The sequence below is a fragment of the Numenius arquata genome, chromosome 7 (assembly GCF_964106895.1).
Source record: "Numenius arquata chromosome 7, bNumArq3.hap1.1, whole genome shotgun sequence".
NCBI lineage: Eukaryota > Metazoa > Chordata > Aves > Charadriiformes > Scolopacidae > Numenius > Numenius arquata.
Window position 1 is genome coordinate 29,355,820 of NC_133582.1, and position 19,950 is coordinate 29,375,769.

General features: G+C 36.6%; 1 protein-coding gene across 1 annotated transcript in view; it reads right to left on the minus strand.

Annotated features, from left to right (window-relative positions):
* KIF16B (kinesin family member 16B) overlaps positions 1–19,950 on the minus strand; it is a 139,578-nt gene that overhangs the window by 103,733 nt on the left and 15,895 nt on the right. The window contains exons 3-11 of the mRNA XM_074150465.1: positions 19,319–19,432; positions 14,680–14,796; positions 10,567–10,664; positions 9,950–10,059; positions 9,182–9,324; positions 7,867–8,035; positions 7,540–7,671; positions 4,512–4,687; positions 2,546–2,611 (exon numbers count right to left, since the gene is read on the minus strand). Of these exons, the coding sequence (XP_074006566.1) occupies positions 2,546–2,611; positions 4,512–4,687; positions 7,540–7,671; positions 7,867–8,035; positions 9,182–9,324; positions 9,950–10,059; positions 10,567–10,664; positions 14,680–14,796; positions 19,319–19,432 (1,125 nt within the window). The remainder of the gene's footprint in view (positions 1–2,545; positions 2,612–4,511; positions 4,688–7,539; positions 7,672–7,866; positions 8,036–9,181; positions 9,325–9,949; positions 10,060–10,566; positions 10,665–14,679; positions 14,797–19,318; positions 19,433–19,950) is intronic.

Below are 19,950 nucleotides of genomic sequence, written 5' to 3' on the forward strand. Positions count from 1 at the left end.
GTGGTGTTGGGGGATATGGTGTAGGGAAGAACTTTGTAGAGTAGGGTAGATGGTTGGACTCGATGATCCCAAGGGTCTTTTCCAACCTAGATGATTCTATGATTGTGTGAAATCATAATCCCAGTAAATAGATTTTATATATATATATATATATATATATATAAACACTTTCATTTTTTAAATCACCAGATCTCTGTGCAGAAATTAAATAGACAGACTTCTAAAAATGTACAGAATCTTATTACATGTATTCGCTTCAACTGCAGAAAGCTGAAAAAAAACCCCAAAACCAAACCAAGCAAGCCAGCTATGTCCCTTTATTGTTTTACACATAAAACCACTGTAGCAAAAAAAAGTCATCAATGCAGCTCATCAAAACATCTCCACATTTGCTACCTTCAGCCTACTACCCCAGCTGTCTTTGGAGATCAGCTGCAAATTAATCAATGGGAACTAAGGAAGCTTCTCTCTTTTCTACCTGTATCTCAAGATTTCAACACAGAAAAGTAAATACATCTTTCAAGGCATCGTATCAGTCCTAGTGCTGCTAATCGGAATGTTAAAACAAAAAATAATTGAAAATATTAAAGAAAAACATGAAGGAAGTCCATCATAAGTCTATTCACCATACTAGAACAATTTCTATTCCTCAGAAATCATTTAAACATTCCTCTTATACAAGGACAAATCAACTCATTAAGGAAAGCAACCATATATTTGTCAGATAATTTAAATATGATGATAAAGTCTTTAGATCTGTATAAACAAATTATTTATTGCATTCATTCAATTATAAAGAAGCTATAACCACTGCAATATCTACTAAGAATTTTCAGTAATTACGTCTATTGTAATTATCATGAACAGTAATCACACAACCTTCTAATGAGGCCGACAAAAGATAATGAAATATGTTCAATATACTCCCCACACAGAGGGACCAGCACTTCTGAGCAGGACAAGCAGTGATTACTGTCAGAGTATGAATAACATACTCTAATTAGCGTATAGTCAGCAGTTTATATTACTCAGCTACTCTTAGATAAAAGCTTTATGTTTATGCACAAAAATAAAAGCATACTACACATACTAACAATATTATCACTCATCTCTGATTCAGTTTAAAAAATTTTAAAATCTAGGATGAATATGAAAAAAAAACCAAACCAATTTGCAACTGAAGGCCCACACTACAGTTATGCAGGTCCTACTTTAATTACCAAATACAACACAGTAAGGGATTCCTGCACATACTACAGAGATGTAAAATGCGTTCCTAGCAGAAACCTGGGTTACAGAGAAGCCTGGCATCTACTTTGCAGCTATGGTTCATACCAATACATGTATTTTGTCCATTTTTGTCATGGTTTATTTTTAAAGTATCATTTCACTGAAAAGTATTTCAACGTGTCTTTAACATTGGTATTACCAATGGGAACGCTGAAAAGCACAGACAGATACCCTACCAATTACTTAAGTGAAAACAAGATTCTCAAAGCAATGCATTCATTCGCTAATTGTAAAGGTCTGGGCAGCACCAGCACAAATCTTGCTATTTAAGCCAGCTAAGACGACCTTATTTTTTAAAGATATCATATCTACATTTGATTGGCATCTTGTTGACAATATTCAGAACTAAATATATTAGTAAATAAATTTGCACGTAGCTGAATGATTTCAAATACTTTCCTCTCTCCTCTTTCAAAGTCTGAGTAATACTATTTATTTGAAACACCTTGCAATAGGCTTTAAAAACTGGTGCATACATAGAAAATAATTAACATTGAAATCTTTCCTTCTTTGTTCTGTCACTCAAACTAAGAGAAATGAGAGTACCATTACATCTACATTCTTTTGAACCCTATGAGTGTATCTAAACTGCTGGAATTTTTCCCAACCCCTACACTGGGTTGGGTTATTAAAAGAATTTGGTGTGAGGCACACTATGAAGTACTCTCAGCTAGATCTTAGACCGTCCCCAAAAAACAAAGCTAATTAGGCACTGAACTTATTTATATATACCAGATTTAAAGACTGAAATTTTCTGAAAACCTACCCCACAACACAAGTTATTGATTACTTGAAAACTTAGAGTTGACCATTTTACCCATAAATCTTTTACTGTATTTTCTACACACTAAATGCTTTGTTACTGTGATTACTGATTAATCTGGTTTAGTAGCTTGCCCCTCTCTATTCTATTTACAAACATAATTTGTTAGCAAGACAAGCTGGCCTGAGAGCAAATATTTTCATTAATTACAACTGCTATATAAATATCAAAGATATATATTGTTCTTAGTTATGTTATCTTACATGAGTAGGATAACAAAATTATGAGTTCACCCAGGTGGGTTTTAAAAAAAAAAACAAACCAAAAAAAACCCAAAAACACAAAAAGAAAGCACCAAGAAAATGCTGTTTGGTGGAAGAAAATTTAGTTATGTATCAAAAAAAAAAGAAATACTGAAAGTTACCAACACTCTTGCATCCAGAACTCCATCCTTTCTTTTTTTAAAAACTGTATTATGAAACTATAACTCACCCTTGCTTCATTCTGCTGAAGCTTTTCTTCCATACTTAAAGCTGTTGGAGAATCCAAGAGTGCAATCTAAAATTGTAAAAAGTAAACATCGTCAAGTAAAAAAAATAAAGGAAGAAAAAAGGTAACAATTTCTGGTGGAATTAAATGAAAGAAATGCAATTGCTCTACTTTTTTGATTATTTAAGATGAAGTATTTTAAACTCCAATATACATCATTTTACCTTGAAATACTGTAAACAGAGTAATCAAAATCTTGTCAAAGCAGATATTTCAAATATAAATCATCGGTTTGGGAGTACTATTTGCATTCACTATGTATACTCATTGCCACACACATGCACACACCGAAACTGCACACAAGTTTATAAAAGGTAATTTCTGATACATCTACCTTTACGTTTCTGTTAAAAGTGAAAATTTACTATGCACCAACAGATAACCATTTCGCTCTAATACATATATATACTAGTTATCTTTAATAAATATATATTAAGGTAACTGGCCTTAGAAAAGGAAACTACCATACAACACGCACACACACAAATAATACTTGTTATATGACCTTCTACACTGAATCCAGTACTACATTTTGGTAACCAGTATCTTCAGTGATCTACATAAGCATTTGCTGTACAGTATTCTGGGAATATAATGGAAATACACAAAAGAAATTATACAGAGATTTATATTCTACTATGCATACATAACACCACCTGCTGTTTTACCAACCATCACAAATTCAATTAACTTAAGCAAGTTCTCTATTGTCTCCCACAAAGCCATCTATCACATCCTACAACTGAACCAGATTTATTTTGCGATATCCACTGTTTTACAGCTTGGAACTAGGTCAAAGCATAAGATCTTCAAAGGGGTCCAACTTACATCTACTTTGCTAGCTCTAAATCAAACCATATTTCGAAAATTAATTTAATTTTCTCCTCCTAGAGAATACAGGAGAAACAAGTATAATAGAGTAATTCAACCCCATAAAGAGCTTTCTAATTGTTTGTAACAAAGCACAGCTCTCCACTTCCATCATCTACAATACCTATTACTGCTTCCAACTGTGGTCCCATCCCCTTTTTCAGCAAATGTTTTATAGCATGAAGTCTAGCCTTCTATTAAAAAAAGTCTATGCTGAATATTGCACAGCCTATCTAAAATAAAATTAGGTAGTTCTAGAAATAAATCTGAAGTATCATTTCAGACACTTCCAAATCATATTTGCTCAAGTATGAAATGTAGCAGTTCCAAGTGACATTATTTAGAAGAGAGGACTGGCCAGACCCAATTGCATATTCTTTATTGTTAGCTTGGTTTCACCATGCTGGAAACAGAAGAGAAAATTAAGCCTAACTGAGCTTATGCAGCAAATGTTTATAGTGGCTAAAACTGATAGAAAAACAAGAAAGAGAATCCTGCAAAAGAGAAGTATAGCATGACATATACTGAATATACTTACACTGAATATACTTTTACATATTAAGCATGTTACATGCTTTCCTAATATACTCTGCAACCAAACACAAATAAAACGTATTTTTCAAACTCATCCATACTCGTACTTTTTTAAATGTACGCATCTTAAATACTTTATACCTTCTACTTCTTTTAAGATACTAGATAAAGTACCTCTTCAGCCCATCAGGCTAGACCCAGGAAATACGGTACTGCTCACACTCCTTATGCTGTGGTGACTGTTCCACAGCACACTGCAATCAAGGTCTGATTATATTAAGAGAAAGCTAAAGGCTTTGGGATGACAATTTTTCCCCCTTATGTTAAAAGAGGTAATCTACTGGCCATATGGAAACTGATTCAATCAGGAAAATAATATTCATTCATAGCCTCATAGAGCTTGTTTACTCAAATCAATATAATGAAAGATAATTATCTCATTACATTCTAGAAATAGATGTTATAACTCAAGGAAAATTACACATAAATTTCAAGTAAAGCTAACCTGATTCCCTTGAGCAAGCAGGGCTTTTAATCGGGCTATTTCAGCTCTCAGCTCACGGATCAGTTTGACATTAGGATCCTCATTAATAGTAGGCTTGTTGATGATGTTTTTGGCTCTATTTGCATAGCGAAGTGTACTTAAAGTTTCTCCATAATTGACATCAGCAGGTGAAATAGCTAAGGAGATGAAGTCAGAAACAGTTTATCCAGCACCATATGTTTCATTTAGTAAAGTTAGTTTATACTTTAGAAGTCAGACAAACTTAACATGGATGAAGAGACAGAAATATATGATTACCAGTACGGCTACAATTCGTTCCAATCCTTCACCAAGCTCCACTGCTTTCGTATCACTATAACTTTGCTTAAGTAAACACTGTATTAGAATAGTGTGTTAGAATAATCAGGTCCAACAATCAAGCGCTGTAAAGAAATCTTCTTGCCAACCTATTTAACATTTACATTTCTCTGGTAAACATAAACATCCTATATGAATAGTTTACCAGCTTTCTTGCAATTTTTTTTTACAAGAACAGTTGGGAAAATGGTGAGTATTTTGTAAGTATCAATGTAATCGTTGAATGGAAAAGTCATTTCAGATAAAAACACAGTAGGTTTAGTCCAAGTTCTGAAGGGAAATTAAACAGCATTCAAGCAAAAGCAGCCACAAAAACCAAAACAAGAGAAGAGCTTCTATAATTTGCACACCTAGTCGTTCTGCTGAGCTGCAGGCAGCTGCCAGTGCACAGAACTGTTACCTACCTGATGCGTCAAGAGCAAACAGTATTATTTTCACAAGCAACTTAACCAGGAAAAATAACAGAGTTTAAATGGAAGTACTAATGCAATCCCTCACCTCATTTTCCTAACAATATACAAGATGTCCCCAATTTAAAATATAATTACTGCATCCAAACAGATGAGCAAAAACACAGAAGAGAACACCATGCAGAAATTATGAGGGACCAGAAGTCTTAATAATGAAACTGAACAGGAGACTCAGAGAATGAGACAATGAAAACACCTGTAAAAATAATCACGTAACCAAAATATTCTGCCCTTCCTCATTCTCTCAACAGTAATAAATACTCTTTTCATGGTAGAGACTCCCTGAATTAGGGGAGATGCTCTTGGCAACAGATAATACTTCCCCTAGCTCACACTACCACTTCCCTACTTTATGTACTGTCTCCTCTCCGGTACTCAGTAATTCTCTTTCCGGAAGGATGTTACAATAAAATATAGAAATACAAAAATACATCCAATTCTAAGAGCCTTTCCTACAGATGATCTTCCTGCTTCTCTTGTGTTTAGTTACAGAAAAGGCAGGCCAAATGTATCTGGACAGCTTGTCAGGCTCTGTTAGGCAAGTCAGCCACGTTACCAGTAGAGTTACTGCTGGAGAAAAGATCAACCATCAGGGCTCTGCCAAGCAGAAGCATCATTAATAGATAAGGAAGTAGCTAAAAAAGCAGCTGTGCACTGTAATCATTAGTATAGGCACTGAACGCTCACTGTGTTTCTAAAACTTCTCAATCCCAATCCCTTTGTCCAAAAAAAAAAAAAAAAATCCCAAATTACTCAACCATGTAACTGAAAGAAAGCACCAAGAAGAAAGATGCCAGCACAGTGGAACTTAAACAGCCAGAAAAAAAAAAAAGTAGAGTCTGGTCCAAAATCCTCTTTCAGTACTACTATGATCAGCCTGAGCAAAGGAAGTAGCATGGCTTCCAAAAACATCCCCAAAGTCATGCAACAAAGGAACTGCCACCCAGAGGATTTGACTATAGCAAAGTGACTGAAGAACCAGAATTTGACCCACTGCATTTTATTCCCTCGACTCTGCTCTCCCACCATTCCCAGGAGAGGACTGCATCGGTGAGACTGCATTTCATTTAGGCAGGAAAGAGTGAGAGAAGTTTCACAGCTGCACTTCTCTTCACACCTTACACCTCCAACATCCCAAATCCTCTCCCTTAAACATCCCCCTGGCTTCACATGGGGATTTTTGGGAATGGAATTCCCATTTCAATTTGTTGAAAGACCTGCAATACACATGCCATAGGTAGGTTTTTAAACCAAGTGATCCTTACAGAGCTTCCTACAGGTAAAAAAGGAAGCTGTAACAAAAATCTACAAGATGACTGATCATAAATAATTAAATTTAGACAAAAATTTAAAACGCTGTGTGCGTTCAAGAAGTAGGTTAAATCAAAATGACAGTCTCACCCACTGAATGTCAAAAGAGACCAGGTTGTTTCTGCTACTAATGCAACAAAAACAACACAGTTTTGGGAAAGCAAACTGATTCACACATCAGTATTGACTAGACGCACAAAGCTGGAATATTTTATTTACTTGGGATCAAAGTCTGCAACCTGGGGAGGAGAGGTGTAAGGGGAGAGAAGTACAAGACTTTATCTACGTCCAGGTTTGAGCATTTACCATGAGTAACAGCTGTGTGGAATGTAAATAAACCTCAAAAACAAACAGGAACTATTACTTGAAGTTTAATTGGTCAGATTAGCTAACCATTACACCAAACACATGTCACAGAATCATAGCAGTGAGGTAGATGTTAGAGCAAATACAAGCAATTAGGCATATACATTTGTATGATCCTTACTTATGCAAACAAATGTCTAATGACTGTGCATACACAATCTGGATGCCTTGTTACATTTGTGACCAAATACTCCAGCCAGTGATGCAGGCACCCAAACAGATGATCTGCATACGAAAATGAAGCTCTCAGATTCTGGAAGCAGACCTGCTGTTGTTTAGTAATGTCCTAAACAACCAGTCTATCCCCATAGACACAATGAGACCCCATATAGTTCTACTGCTGGAAGAGAATTTCTGCAGTATAGGTAAATGCAGCGTGTTAGAAGAAAACTCAGAAAGGAAGAAATTAATATGTATAAACAATGTTCTACCTTAACAAAGCATCTGGAATCTAATTATTTACAGCTACTCCTATTAAGCATGAGCTGTTCAGGATGCAAAAAAAGTAATTTAAAAACACTTACTGGCAATCATTATAGTTTTAGAGTTTCCTCCTAGGCTATCTTTTAACAGCCAAGTCAACACAGAGTCCCTGTAAGGCACAAACACTTGTTTCTTCTTTGAAAGAGGATTTGTTGCATCCTGAGATAAATCAGCTGTGATGTGGAGGTAGGAAAAAAAAAGCAATTATGTATTTTCATTCGTTTTCAAAAATAGTATGCATTAGGTCACTATTTGTGTAAGTAAAAATGAACAGAAGCGTAAGTAAATAAACAGAAAGCTATTTAATGATTTAAAAAAAACCCAACCAAACAAACCAAAATAGACAAGCACAAAAACCAGAGACTTACCTAAGGCAGAAATGACATTTCCCAGAGTAACTAGAGATTTGTTAATATTCCCTCCTTCCTTTAATCTAACCCCTGTGGCACCAGTGGCATCTGCTCTCTCACTTCCAGCAAGATCTACCAAATGAATCTTGCTAACAGTCTCACAAGGCATTTCAGAATCAAATTTAGCCTACAGAAAAGAAAAAAAAAACACCAAACAAACAAAAAAACAAAGAAAAGCTACCAAATTCTGAAATTTTACTGAATCCAACTTAGTGGCCTTTTTCATGTCATGATTGAATTTAACCTGTTTACAATAGCAGAGCTGCAGAAGACAGGTGTATTAGAGGTGCCACAGAAAAGCATTTGATCATGAAATGCAATTGCAATTTTATTCTATGATGTTAACTGAGATTTCCTACCAATTTTTATCTTAATTCACATAAGTCAACTCAGATTGCCGTTTCAAACTTCCTTCTACTTTTACAGTACAACAGTAGAACAAGACCTTTTGCTTCCTGCCTCTCATCCTCTTCCGAAAGCTTTGCGATCAGCAATTCATCACTAGTGAACAGCTGTGCACAGGATTTTGTGTGTGTGTGTTTTTGAGGGGAGACATGCAAAGTTCTGTCAGTAGAGCGAACCACCTCTATGCTACCTTCTCTTCATCTAGCAGGTTATCCATGGACTGTCTAAAAAGCTTCACAGAAATAATGATGAAAGAGCAGAGTCATTAGAAAAGACGTTTACTACATACAAACAAAAAGATCATTATGCTATGAGAAAATGTGTTAAATCTCTCTGTTATTCCATCAGTAAATCAAGGAGTATAAATAGGTTTCCAACAGTAACATATGAGAGTCAGCAGGAAAACACTCTGAAAACATTTTTACACTCTACGATTTGGGCCATGGAGATGTGGCTTTTTTGTCATAAGCTTTGGGTAACATCAGAGAGTAAAAAATAGCCTGTGTTCAGCTCTGGCTGAAGTCTCACACAACATGCTCCTCACCCACTCCTCCTGTCACAGCAGCATCATGAGACACGCCAGCACTGGTCACTGTTACCCAGCCTCAACTCCCAGTAATTATATCCTCAAAATTTATTACTTATCTTTTTAAGTAATCACATTACACTAAGTTTTAAAGATTATAGTCACTGATAAGCACATTTATAATTCTTAAAACTGTATTTTCACATTTTTAACTTTCCTTATCACAAAGCAACAACATAGTCATTATCTACCCATACTTGCTTATTTGACAACCTTATTTTTTAATTATCATATGAATTACTGAATGGAAACATATCAAAAGAGGGGGTTTTGTTTCATTACCTGAGTAAAGTTGATTGTGAAAATGGCGTGCGACCTGCTACTGACATCATTCATCCCAGTTGCAGCCGTCGTTCTGTTTATATTTCCTGCGTCCATAAGTTCCTCTACATCAGCATAATTTTGCACTAAATGTTTAGACAAATCTAAAGAAAATCAGTGTTACAGTATGCTTGTATGCACACTTAATTTTCTTTACAAAAACATTCACATTACCCTCACTACTGCAAAGTATTGCCGCAATTAGTGTTTATTGTCATACTTATTTATCACTTAAGAAAAGGAATGAGGCCTCATGTGAACAATGAGGAACTTACACATTTACAGTAAATTAAGAAAAAAAATATGCAATATTACTAAAGTATTTAGTGCAATAACATAAGCATAATCCCCCAAGAGACATGAACCTTCCCTGGTAGAGGACAGATTGAGACAATTAGATACTAATAGGTTCTTTCCATCTAAACACTAAAGATATATAAATTATAGTCAACAAATTCTTAAAACCAATTGTATCTCTTAACATTATTCACAAATGTGTTATAAATTTACAGATAAAACTGCATTTGTATAATAATCTTAGAATTGGGAAAGCGAGTAGGGATACAAAATGAGAGGCTATTCTTTAATGTTTTTATATCAAGGGAAAGCACCACATCCATCACCATTTATATTTTAAAAGATAAAAATGCCCTACGCAATTAGACATGACATTTCAGAATATATAGAGGAAATAAAATATCTAGTGCAAAACACAGAAAGCGTTTTTACCCTCAACATATGGCCCTTCTTTTGGATGTTCTCGTATTCGTAAATTATTAGTTTTTGATGACTTCCGTCTGAGAAGATCTCTCACACGTTCATTATAAATTTCCAGATAACTGAAAGAAAAAAGATTAGAAAACCACTGACTGATTCAAGAGTCTTGGGGGAAAAAAAAAAAAAAAAAAAAAAAGCCATGTTAACAGTGTGTTTGAAAGCGCGACACCCGGAGAAGCAAATGGATCCAAAGTTGGCTTAAGATAGTAATGACTACAGCGTCGAGGAAAAAAGCCAAAAAAGCAAGAAGTAGAAAGGAAGCAGACATTAGCAAGATCAAGATATCCCAACGGCAGCTTGAAATAAAGGGTAAAAATAAGGAAGATGCTGTCTAGTAGCAAAGGCATTTTCACTATCATTTAAATAAAGCAAAATGCACAGCTGTTGATTGAAGTTACAAGTATTGCGATTTTGACTACCACTGCCAACAAAAATCAATTATAGGACTGAGGCCAAGCATGGAAAGGTATTTGAAAAACACACACTTCTCTCAAGAGATAAGTGAAACACGGTGGTTTTAACTGAAACAAGTTTGATAACAAGCAAACTATTAACACGTCAAGACCTACCTGACTTCTGTTCGAAAGGATGCCTCGTTCCGCTTTGTTTTTTCACTTATTTTGCTGAATAATCCTTCACAAATTCGAGGTATTAAACCTGCATCACCCTGCAATAACAACAATTCTTATTTCCAAGGCTATATATGCATGCACAATATATTTTGAAAAATAAAACCCAAGACCACTAGTAGTTAAAGGTTTCAAATCCGGAAAAGGAGAAAAATGAAGACTTTTCAGCAAATACTCTTTTGCCCTTTATTTACCTGCAGTTATCTTGACATGGTAATCCTCTCGTGTGTGTTGGAACATATATACTAGCTGCAATTCTTTGTTACTGGGATACACTGCACCCCTCTGACTTAGTCCAAAGAACCCCAACTGCTTAAGGTAGAAACTGCCTCCCCAGAGCAACAAACGGACTGCCTTATCTTAATACTATCTTTTCTAACTTCTCCTTCTACCTCATTTCACTATGGACTTGGCGACATCTGCGGAGAACAGGACAAGAGCCATCTACATGCATCCATGAGCCACTCTCATTCAAATCCCCAATACCCAGCTCACAATCCATCCTGTCTTGAAAGATACAGCAGGTCCTCTGGATAAATCAGCATGCAATAACAGAATTCAAACTACATTCACTGTATCCCACAATGCAGCCAAAGTTGAATTTGATATTTAACTTCTGAATGCTCGACTCTGCAGTTTAAGAGTTTTTATGCATAAAGTATTGGGTCGGTTTAATAAAGCAAACCGAGATCCCTACAGACACGGTTTACTAGCAGGGGTGCAACTATCCATTACAGAGTCCTTGCCACTTCAGCTAACACAGCAGCCAGCAGCAGCAGGATGTTATCTTCTTAGTTAAGCTGGTACTTGAGAACTGAGCCTTATCCCAGTGAGGCTGCTACTCTGCCACCGATGTCAAACACGCGTCAGACTGCGAGGCAGCAGCTAACACCACAGAGATAGCCAGAGACTTAGCCTGCAGCTCTCCTCTTCCTACTACTCCAGGGAGAGCCCTTTCCAGCCAAACAGCCAGGCGGCAAGTCAAAGCCGGGGTCTCCCCCAGCAGCAGAGAGGAGCAGGAGAATGCCATGCAGCTCTGGTCCCAGCTGCCACATTCCCACTGAGTCCGATTAGGCTGATGACCAGATACCTGCTGAGCACACCTCCTCCCCACCGCTTCAGGAAGACAGTGGCTAACGCTCCTTCAGAGCTGAAATGAGTGAACACAGCTCCCAGGAATAAAGGGAGAGGACATATACATACAGATGAGCTTTGGGCTCAGAGCTGCAAACGTAGAAGTGGCTTACAAAACAGTCTGTCAGCTATAATTTGCCTCCAGTCCAAAACAGATAAGAGATTTGATGCAATGGACTAATTCTAATTCTATGCACCGCAAGAGGTGGGGTCACCCAAGTGAGCTTGCCTGGTGGGATTCTACAGATAGCTGGCAGCAGGAAAGCATGAAAACAGTGGACTACTCTGCACCAGACTCTGGCAGGGCAAGTGCTTGACAGACAAAGATCGCTCCATGGATAGAGATTTCTCTTCTACTTGGACCCCCACATAAAATCACACCCTCTTTGCCCAAGCCCATTCCAGTCTGCTCCTGTGCTGGTCCCCTCTGTCCTCATTCTTCAGCTTCCCACCACATTCTCTGTCTTAGCAGTCTTCTTCCAGATGCCATCTGTGAGCTCCTCTTCCTCTTTCCTTTGCCCAGCTATAATTACTGATTCACCATCCAGTCTCTTTTTTTCTTTTTTGTAATCATAGTCTATCCCTCCATTTTGCCCTTTTCCAGCTTCTTCCTCCTCTTAATCACAGCCTCTCTGTGCTTCTCAAACCAGGCTTTGTTCTTTGAAATAACAATCTATTCTCTCCTTCTATCGTACCTTCATACCTATCGTATCAGTCCTTCACCTGGGTGCACCTTGATTCGAAAAAAAAAAAAAAAAAAAAAACCAAACACCAAAAAAACCCCTACCCTCGAAAAAGGGAGACCCTTGCAGCTTCATTGGGCTTTTTTTGAGGCAGTTGCCTTTGGGACCAAAAGAGCAGCCTTTTCCACTATGTATCAATCTCTACTCCTGATAAAGTTTCAGGTTCAGTGTTGGAATTTCACCTACTTTTTTTTTTTTTTATTGCTTGTTTTTATAAAAAACACAAAGAGGGAAAAGTAAGACTTTTCTTTCATCTCATGCTTAGAAACACCTGAACAGTTTCAATTAAAGCCTAAGGAAAAAAACATTAAAGATCCCTCACAAAGTTTTAGGCAAGACATTAGTGTCTGACATAATTTAAGAACAGCAAAGAGAGTCTTAAAATAGGAAATACTAGCTCTAATTGAGTAACTTCAACCATAGCGATACAGTGAGGAGAAAGGAAGAACACACAGTTCCCAGCATATTTCATCAGTAAAATATACATCTTACAGAATGTACACTCTATTAGAAACTATATTTAAACATTTTTTCCTTTTTCACTCCCTACAGCTCCAGGGCAGGATCAGCTACATCTCTGACAGGTTTTTTTCTGGGTTACAGAGTTTCCAGTCATGGAAATCTGTAGAACCAAAATAGGTAGTTCACTTCAGAACTGAATTATCTCATTAAAAGCCTGTCTTCCTTCTGCGCTATCTAACCAGAAAGCTCCTTATTGCAATTTAAATGTACTGTTTCTTACCCATCTACCTTGGACATAGGGAACAAATTATTCCCTTCCTTTCTGCAGCAGCCTTTCATGTCTTGGAAGACTTTTGTTCCTCTAGAGTCTTCCTTTCTCTGCATACACATATCTGACTTTCCTGATAGATCATATTTTATAGATCTCCAATCATTTCAGTATCTCTGCTCAAAACTGATTCTAACCGGTCCACACACTTCTTGAAATCCTTGCTGTACACAGTATTGCAGAAGAAGCCTTCCAGAGCCAAGAGCAGCAGATATTGAAAGCAAAATGAGAATAGAATTCATATTTTTTAAGAAGTAAGGAAAAAAGAAAATTTACTTCCAATTCAGGTTTTCTTATAGCACCGTAGTCTCTCTGACAGGGCCATCAATTTTCAAGCATTTAACTTGGCGGCTGAGTATATTTTATACACGCTCTGTACAAAGCCAGATTAAAGTATTTATGTATCATGGCAAGAAGATTAGACCTTTATTATTGAATAGTGTCAAACAAACTTCAGCACCTATTCATTTGCAAAATGTCTTGATGATTACGGTCATTACATATAGCGAGGCAGTCTCATAAAAATGTCACTTTTATAAATTTCTGAAACAGAAATCCACATCTAGGTCTTAAGATCTTTTCTGGTTACAAAAGTCTATTCTGCTTACCACACTGAAGTTAAATATAAACCTACTTATTCTGTGACAACTGAAAGAAAAAGATTTACAGCTAATTTACTCTCTTAAGCTAAGGGAGGTACAAAGCAGCCAATCTTACCGTATTTCAAAAGAGTGATCTATCTGAGGAAGGACAAGTTCGCAATATTCCCCTGTTCAATTCTGCTGGGAGAAGACATGCTGTATTTCCCCCCCCCCCAAGGATTAAAGGAAAATGAAATCTGTAGAGGTTGCCTGGCAAACAGGCTTCATCAGTCAGTGCTTTTAAACTGTTCCACTCCCAACAGTTTCGTGGGTTCTTTCTGTCCTTGGGCAGTCATGGAAAAAAACGCAAAGTCCTTCACTCACAAACTGCCAAACACCCCTCTTACCATACTGTCCTCTGCCACAGTCTTCACAGCAGTGCTCAACAGGACATAATCCTTAAAATCCAAGTTACTGCATCATCTCATAACAGCTTGCTGAAACTCATGTTTAGAGACTCTCATCCCCAGTTTCTACTCCTCACTTGATAGCCTTCTCTAAACAGGGGCAAGGACCTATATTAATCTTCTGACCCTTCAAAAGAGGCCTAGAAAACAGATCTCTTCAGAACAAGCTGATCATTCACATTCTCAAAATCAGTATCTTCTTTTTTGTCTCAAGTTGGGCATAAAAAAATCAGTTTGAAATTTGAGATTTGAAATTCCATAAAAACATGCAGTTGCAATAGCATAATTTCAATGCATTCCTACAGAATAAAAATGCACATTTGTAAAAAGCAACATACCGCATTTCCCATCATGGTGTAGGACTTCCCAGATCCAGTCTGTCCATATGCAAAAACACAAGCGTTATAACCTTCAAAAGCAGATTTGAGCACGTCTGTACCAAGATTTTTGAAAACCTAAAACCAAAGGAAGTTTTTTAAAACAACAGAAGCTTGGGGAAAAAAAGCTGTCATCAGTCCAGCATGGCAAATATTAAACAATAAGTTACCAAAGTATAAGCTAGGCATCGACCAATGATATCTACTATAGGAAAATAGTACTTCAAATTAAATACTAAATTTTACTACTGTATTTAGTTTACAGCACTGCAATGGTATATTTTCTACTTCTTTTTCTGTCAGAGATCTACTTGACATGCAGAAGCATAAAAAAACCAAACCGCTCCATTCTTCTATAGTTCCGATTTCTTTCAGCTGATCTCACATACCTCCTTCACTTTTCCTTATTGTTAATATCTACTCACTTTCTGTACCTTTGCCAACTCACCATGTTCTGCAAACATACAGCCACTTCTCAAAGGGAAACGTTTCAGTGATCTTGTTGGTTTCTTGGTTTGTGTTTTTGGAGGGTTTTGTTCGGTTGGGTTTGGTTTTTTGCTTTAACCAAGTATAAGAAAACAGCCCTTTATTTTCTCTGTATTTCCTCCATTATTGGCTTTTACATACCGTATAGAAAATATGTTTCCATGTTTGGCAGCCTAAAAAGTAATGGTAAGTGATCCTCTTTCCACAGCTAGCCCCTTCTCTTTTGCCCTCAACACCTACAAACTAGTAACGATTCCTCCTCCACACCCTGTAACTTGGAATCTGTTCTCATCTAATAACTTCAGCTCTCTCAAGATGCCTTCACTGCCTTCCTCTGCAATACTGGCTCCAGTATCCGTCCCAGATTCCTGACCTTTTGTTATCATTACCCCTCATTTCTACCTATACCCCCACTGGGCAAGGAGTAACACTTGGTGCAGCGTTTCTCTCAATGGAAATATTAATCTGGGTCTCCCAATCCAGACGTGATTTTCAAAAATCTCAGATGCTTCACCTAATTTGACTACTAGTCCACAGTACATGTGGTTTAAACTGATCACGGTGTACAATTCATTATTAATAGCGAATGGCACACACAGGGTATAATTGCACTACTCCTCCCCTGGAGGAGTGTTGGGTAATTTCTTTAATCATTAATGTTCAGTTGCAAGCATGCCTTAGGAATACTTAACTTGACCTTCCCTTGAGCAAAGGAGTTACATTACACTGCTGTAACCTGTTATGCTTCTCAAAGAAGAAAAGTATAAACATCAGCCAAAGCACAATTTCCCTTTCACTTGTCATTGGAAAAGGAGCATCTTAGTGGAATTCTCCCTCCTGAGTAACTGCTCCTCTATTTTTTCCCCCCCCCCTTTCCCCTTTCCTATGTTCAAGTTTTGACCTCACCATTTGGACCAAGTCTTTATGCACTACTGTTTGGACTGCATTTTCCCTTTTAAAAACTTGTGTATACCTTGCAAAGTGATTTGAGGTAGTACATAGGGCAGTTACAGTCAGTGTTGTCTGAACACAGAGGCTTAACACACAGGTAGAAGAAAAGACATCGTTAGAATGGGACTCTGACAGAAGCAAATGACTGGGACACTGGTTTATCACAAAAGGGCAGTAAACTCATCAGAATTCTATTGGTTTCTCTTCCATGAATACAGACTAAGTAGCTTGATGGTAAATTGCCACTCCCACTCTAATTTTTGAATACTAAAGCATATTTTGCATCTACAAGGCATGTTAATGGGGCATGTAGTATTAGACAGACTTCCATTTATTATTTTTCTGCCTTTCAAAAGGAAAAATATAACAATCATGAACAAAGCACACTAGGCAACCACATTACCAACAATCAAGATGAATTTTATTCCATGGCAAGATGAATGTGAACCAAAGGTGCCCTTCTTCTATTCCACTAGTGCAGTAAACTGGAAATTCTGCAGCAACTTGATAAGAGCTTAACTACAAAGTCTTCCAATTAAATATGAAATGAATAACACAAGCAAAACAATAGCTTGCACAGCATTTGTTTAGAAATTGCATTCCCATGGTTGGAAAACTTCTTTTGTTTCCAGTGTGCTGCACACACTGTAATTAAAACAACACTTGACCGAGGGACAACAATATTTTTGTGGCTGAGCGAGAGAAGTCACGGTAAGGATGAAGAAAGCAGTCTGGGGTCATGGGACACACCGTAAGAGCAGAATATTGAACACGGACAGCTAAGCCTTGTTTAGGATTTATTGTTAGCATCCTATTACTATGAACCATAAAGCTCACAGCTTTAAAAAGAAAAAAAAAAAAATCATTGCTCAAGGCTGCTGCAGTGATCCCTATATGGGCATTTATTTTTTTCTATAAGCTTCAGACACGGGCAAGTCATGCTGATCTTGCCCCAACCTGACCTGCTCTGTAACAGAGGTGAAATAGCACCAACAAGGAAAAACTTAAAACAAGGAAAACTTAATTTATCACTTATATGTGGAAACTGGACATCAACACAGGATACAACTTGGATATCCATTTACATTAATTCAAGTTTCCTTTGCAAATGGCTATTTTAACAAGAATTAACTTCATTATTTCACAGCACATTCAGTTTCTGGAAAAAACTTGCATTGTAACAGCAACAGCCTAACACCACAATGGACTCTCTTCCCAGGATTCTTCTAATGAGGTCTTGTCTAACACAGCTTTCCAGGAGTCTCTAAGGTCAGGTAAAGAAACAGCTACCTAAAGGATCCAAGAATTAAATACCCATAAACCTAAGCCACAATCAGTGCTTAAGTAGAATTTCTATAACTACTTCTACAGTACATTTTTCAGACTTTTCCAAATATGCATTGATACATCATTAACACTGTTTTACGGAGATACACTCATCTATATCAGGAAGAGCTGAGGATACGGTAATCAGTTACCACTGAGAACTACATGCATTTTCAAGAAACTAAATAATATTACTGACACACTAATTGAATTGTAAAAGAAAACTTAAAGCAATCATTTGTTGCAACTGCAGAACCACAACCAAAAATCACAGAATCACAGAATGGTTTGGGTTGGAAGGGACCTTAAAGATCATATAGTTCCAACCCCCTGCCATAGGCAGGGACACCTCCCACTAGACCAGGTTGCTCAAAATAAAATAAAATTCTCAAGTTTCAGTTAAAATCGAAGCAGAAAAATACATGATCAAAGCTGCTTTAATTAAAATAAATAACTCTCTGCATGTTCAACTTAAAGCATTCACTAAAGTTCTAGTAAAGTGATACAGACTGAACAACCTGCTTAAAAACAATCTCTAAAAATTAGGGTTCCAAGCGTTGCACCCAGATACTCTACTTCTTTACTATGCCACAATGCTAAAGTAACTAGGGTATTTCTAAAACAATGCCCAAATAAATATATATGTATATATAAATATATATGTATACCTCTTGATATTTCAGCAAATGTAGCAAAACCTGTGTTACTTAAAAGAACATCATCAAGACATCAAAACTGAGAAATTTTAAGAATATAAATGACCAAATGCTTGGATTAAACACTAATAATTCAGTGAAATAAAGAAGCTTTCAGAAAAAAAAAGAGAACCTACCGCTTACACTGATGGTTAAATAGAAATTTCAAGTACAAATTCCCTATCAAACGATTATAGTCATTATATAAAATGGCAAAGCTTGTCCTGTTCATAAATATTTGAAACTGGCTTCAACTTATTGTCTCTTATTACTAGTTTTAATTCTGAGGCTTTTGAGGATTAGCCGTGCCAATAGCCCTGACTTTGGGCTATTGAAGAATAGAAGAAGTACATACCAAGAAGTTATGTATCAAACTGGCTTACAGCACGTTCAGCAAACCCTTGCATTACTTTAAGAGGAAAGAAATACTATCACTTTGATCTCACAGCATCCCAAGTTCCACAAAACCGAAAGAGAAGATAGAAATCACAAAACACTTGAATTTTACTTAATACATTTATTTGGGAATGTGAAATAGCAAAAAGGTTCAATGTTCATATGAAATGAGAGGTCAGGGAAGGCCTATCTGTTCATCTCAATAATGCCCATAGCCTCTGATTTTGATTTTCTGTTCTGAGAGTGCCTTAGGAAAGGCAGTTTTGTCCTTTCCTAAGCTGTATACTCAAGGGAAGAAAAAGAAGAGTCTTCTTCAATGTGTACCTAGACTTTTGGACAAAAAAAACCCACTTCAACCAGATAAGAAGAACGTTTCTGGCTAAGTGAATTAAAGATATATGCTTGTTTCTCAAAAGCAATTTTTTTCAAAAAAGCTTTTCAAAACCAAATGCAGTGCTCAGAGAAGTTTTTTAACTTGATCTTACAAGACAAATCAGGCAAGAGAACTAAAAAGAAGGCATTTAGCCTGCTGTACTAGAAAATACAACACTTAATGTTAGGCAAGTTTAAAAAAATAAAAAAAAAAGAAAGAAAATGGAACAAAATTCAAATTCTCAGGTACCTAGGGAAATTTTAAATTACACAAGACGCACTTTCAATGGAAAGAAGTTTCAAAGGATGCTTTCAAGCCAAAGAAAAGGAAAAGGAAAAAAAAAAAATCAATTATTAACATTCAGAAATCCTACCATTTCTTGACAAGCAAAGCTGGGACTTTTACTGTCTGCTGAGAAATAGGAAAAATCGTAGGTAAATGTCTTAGTTCTTTCTCGTCCTGTGTCTCCAGTACTACCCTCTGGTACCTATTTTTAAAAAAAAGAGCAAAAAAAAAAAGAGAGCTGGTACAATACATCCTGATGAAGTAATTGAAAACATTTTACAATAAATAATCAGAATGCAAATTTAAAATAAGGCTATCCACATTTAGGAATTTATGATAGCAGGTTAGCCTGTTATTCCAACAACAGTGAAAAAATTAGCAACAGATATACCCTTCAGCCAGAAGGATGGTCACGTTACAAGACAGCACAGAAGGAATTATTTGGATTTTAGCTTACTGCTCCTATCACCATGGTACATTTTTGTCACAACACTTACATTCAGTTAAATCAGTCCTGTATATGAAATTCAGATTATAATAAGGGATTATCCTATACATATAATTAATAGGATCCAGAGAGACCTTTGAACTGTGAAAAGCATTCCAATGCACAGTTGTAATTTAAATCGTGTTACATACCTGCTGCTTAATCTATCATCATGCTCAAGACATGACAGCTACCGCTATATTTCAGTAATATCCACTGGTATCTAAATCAGT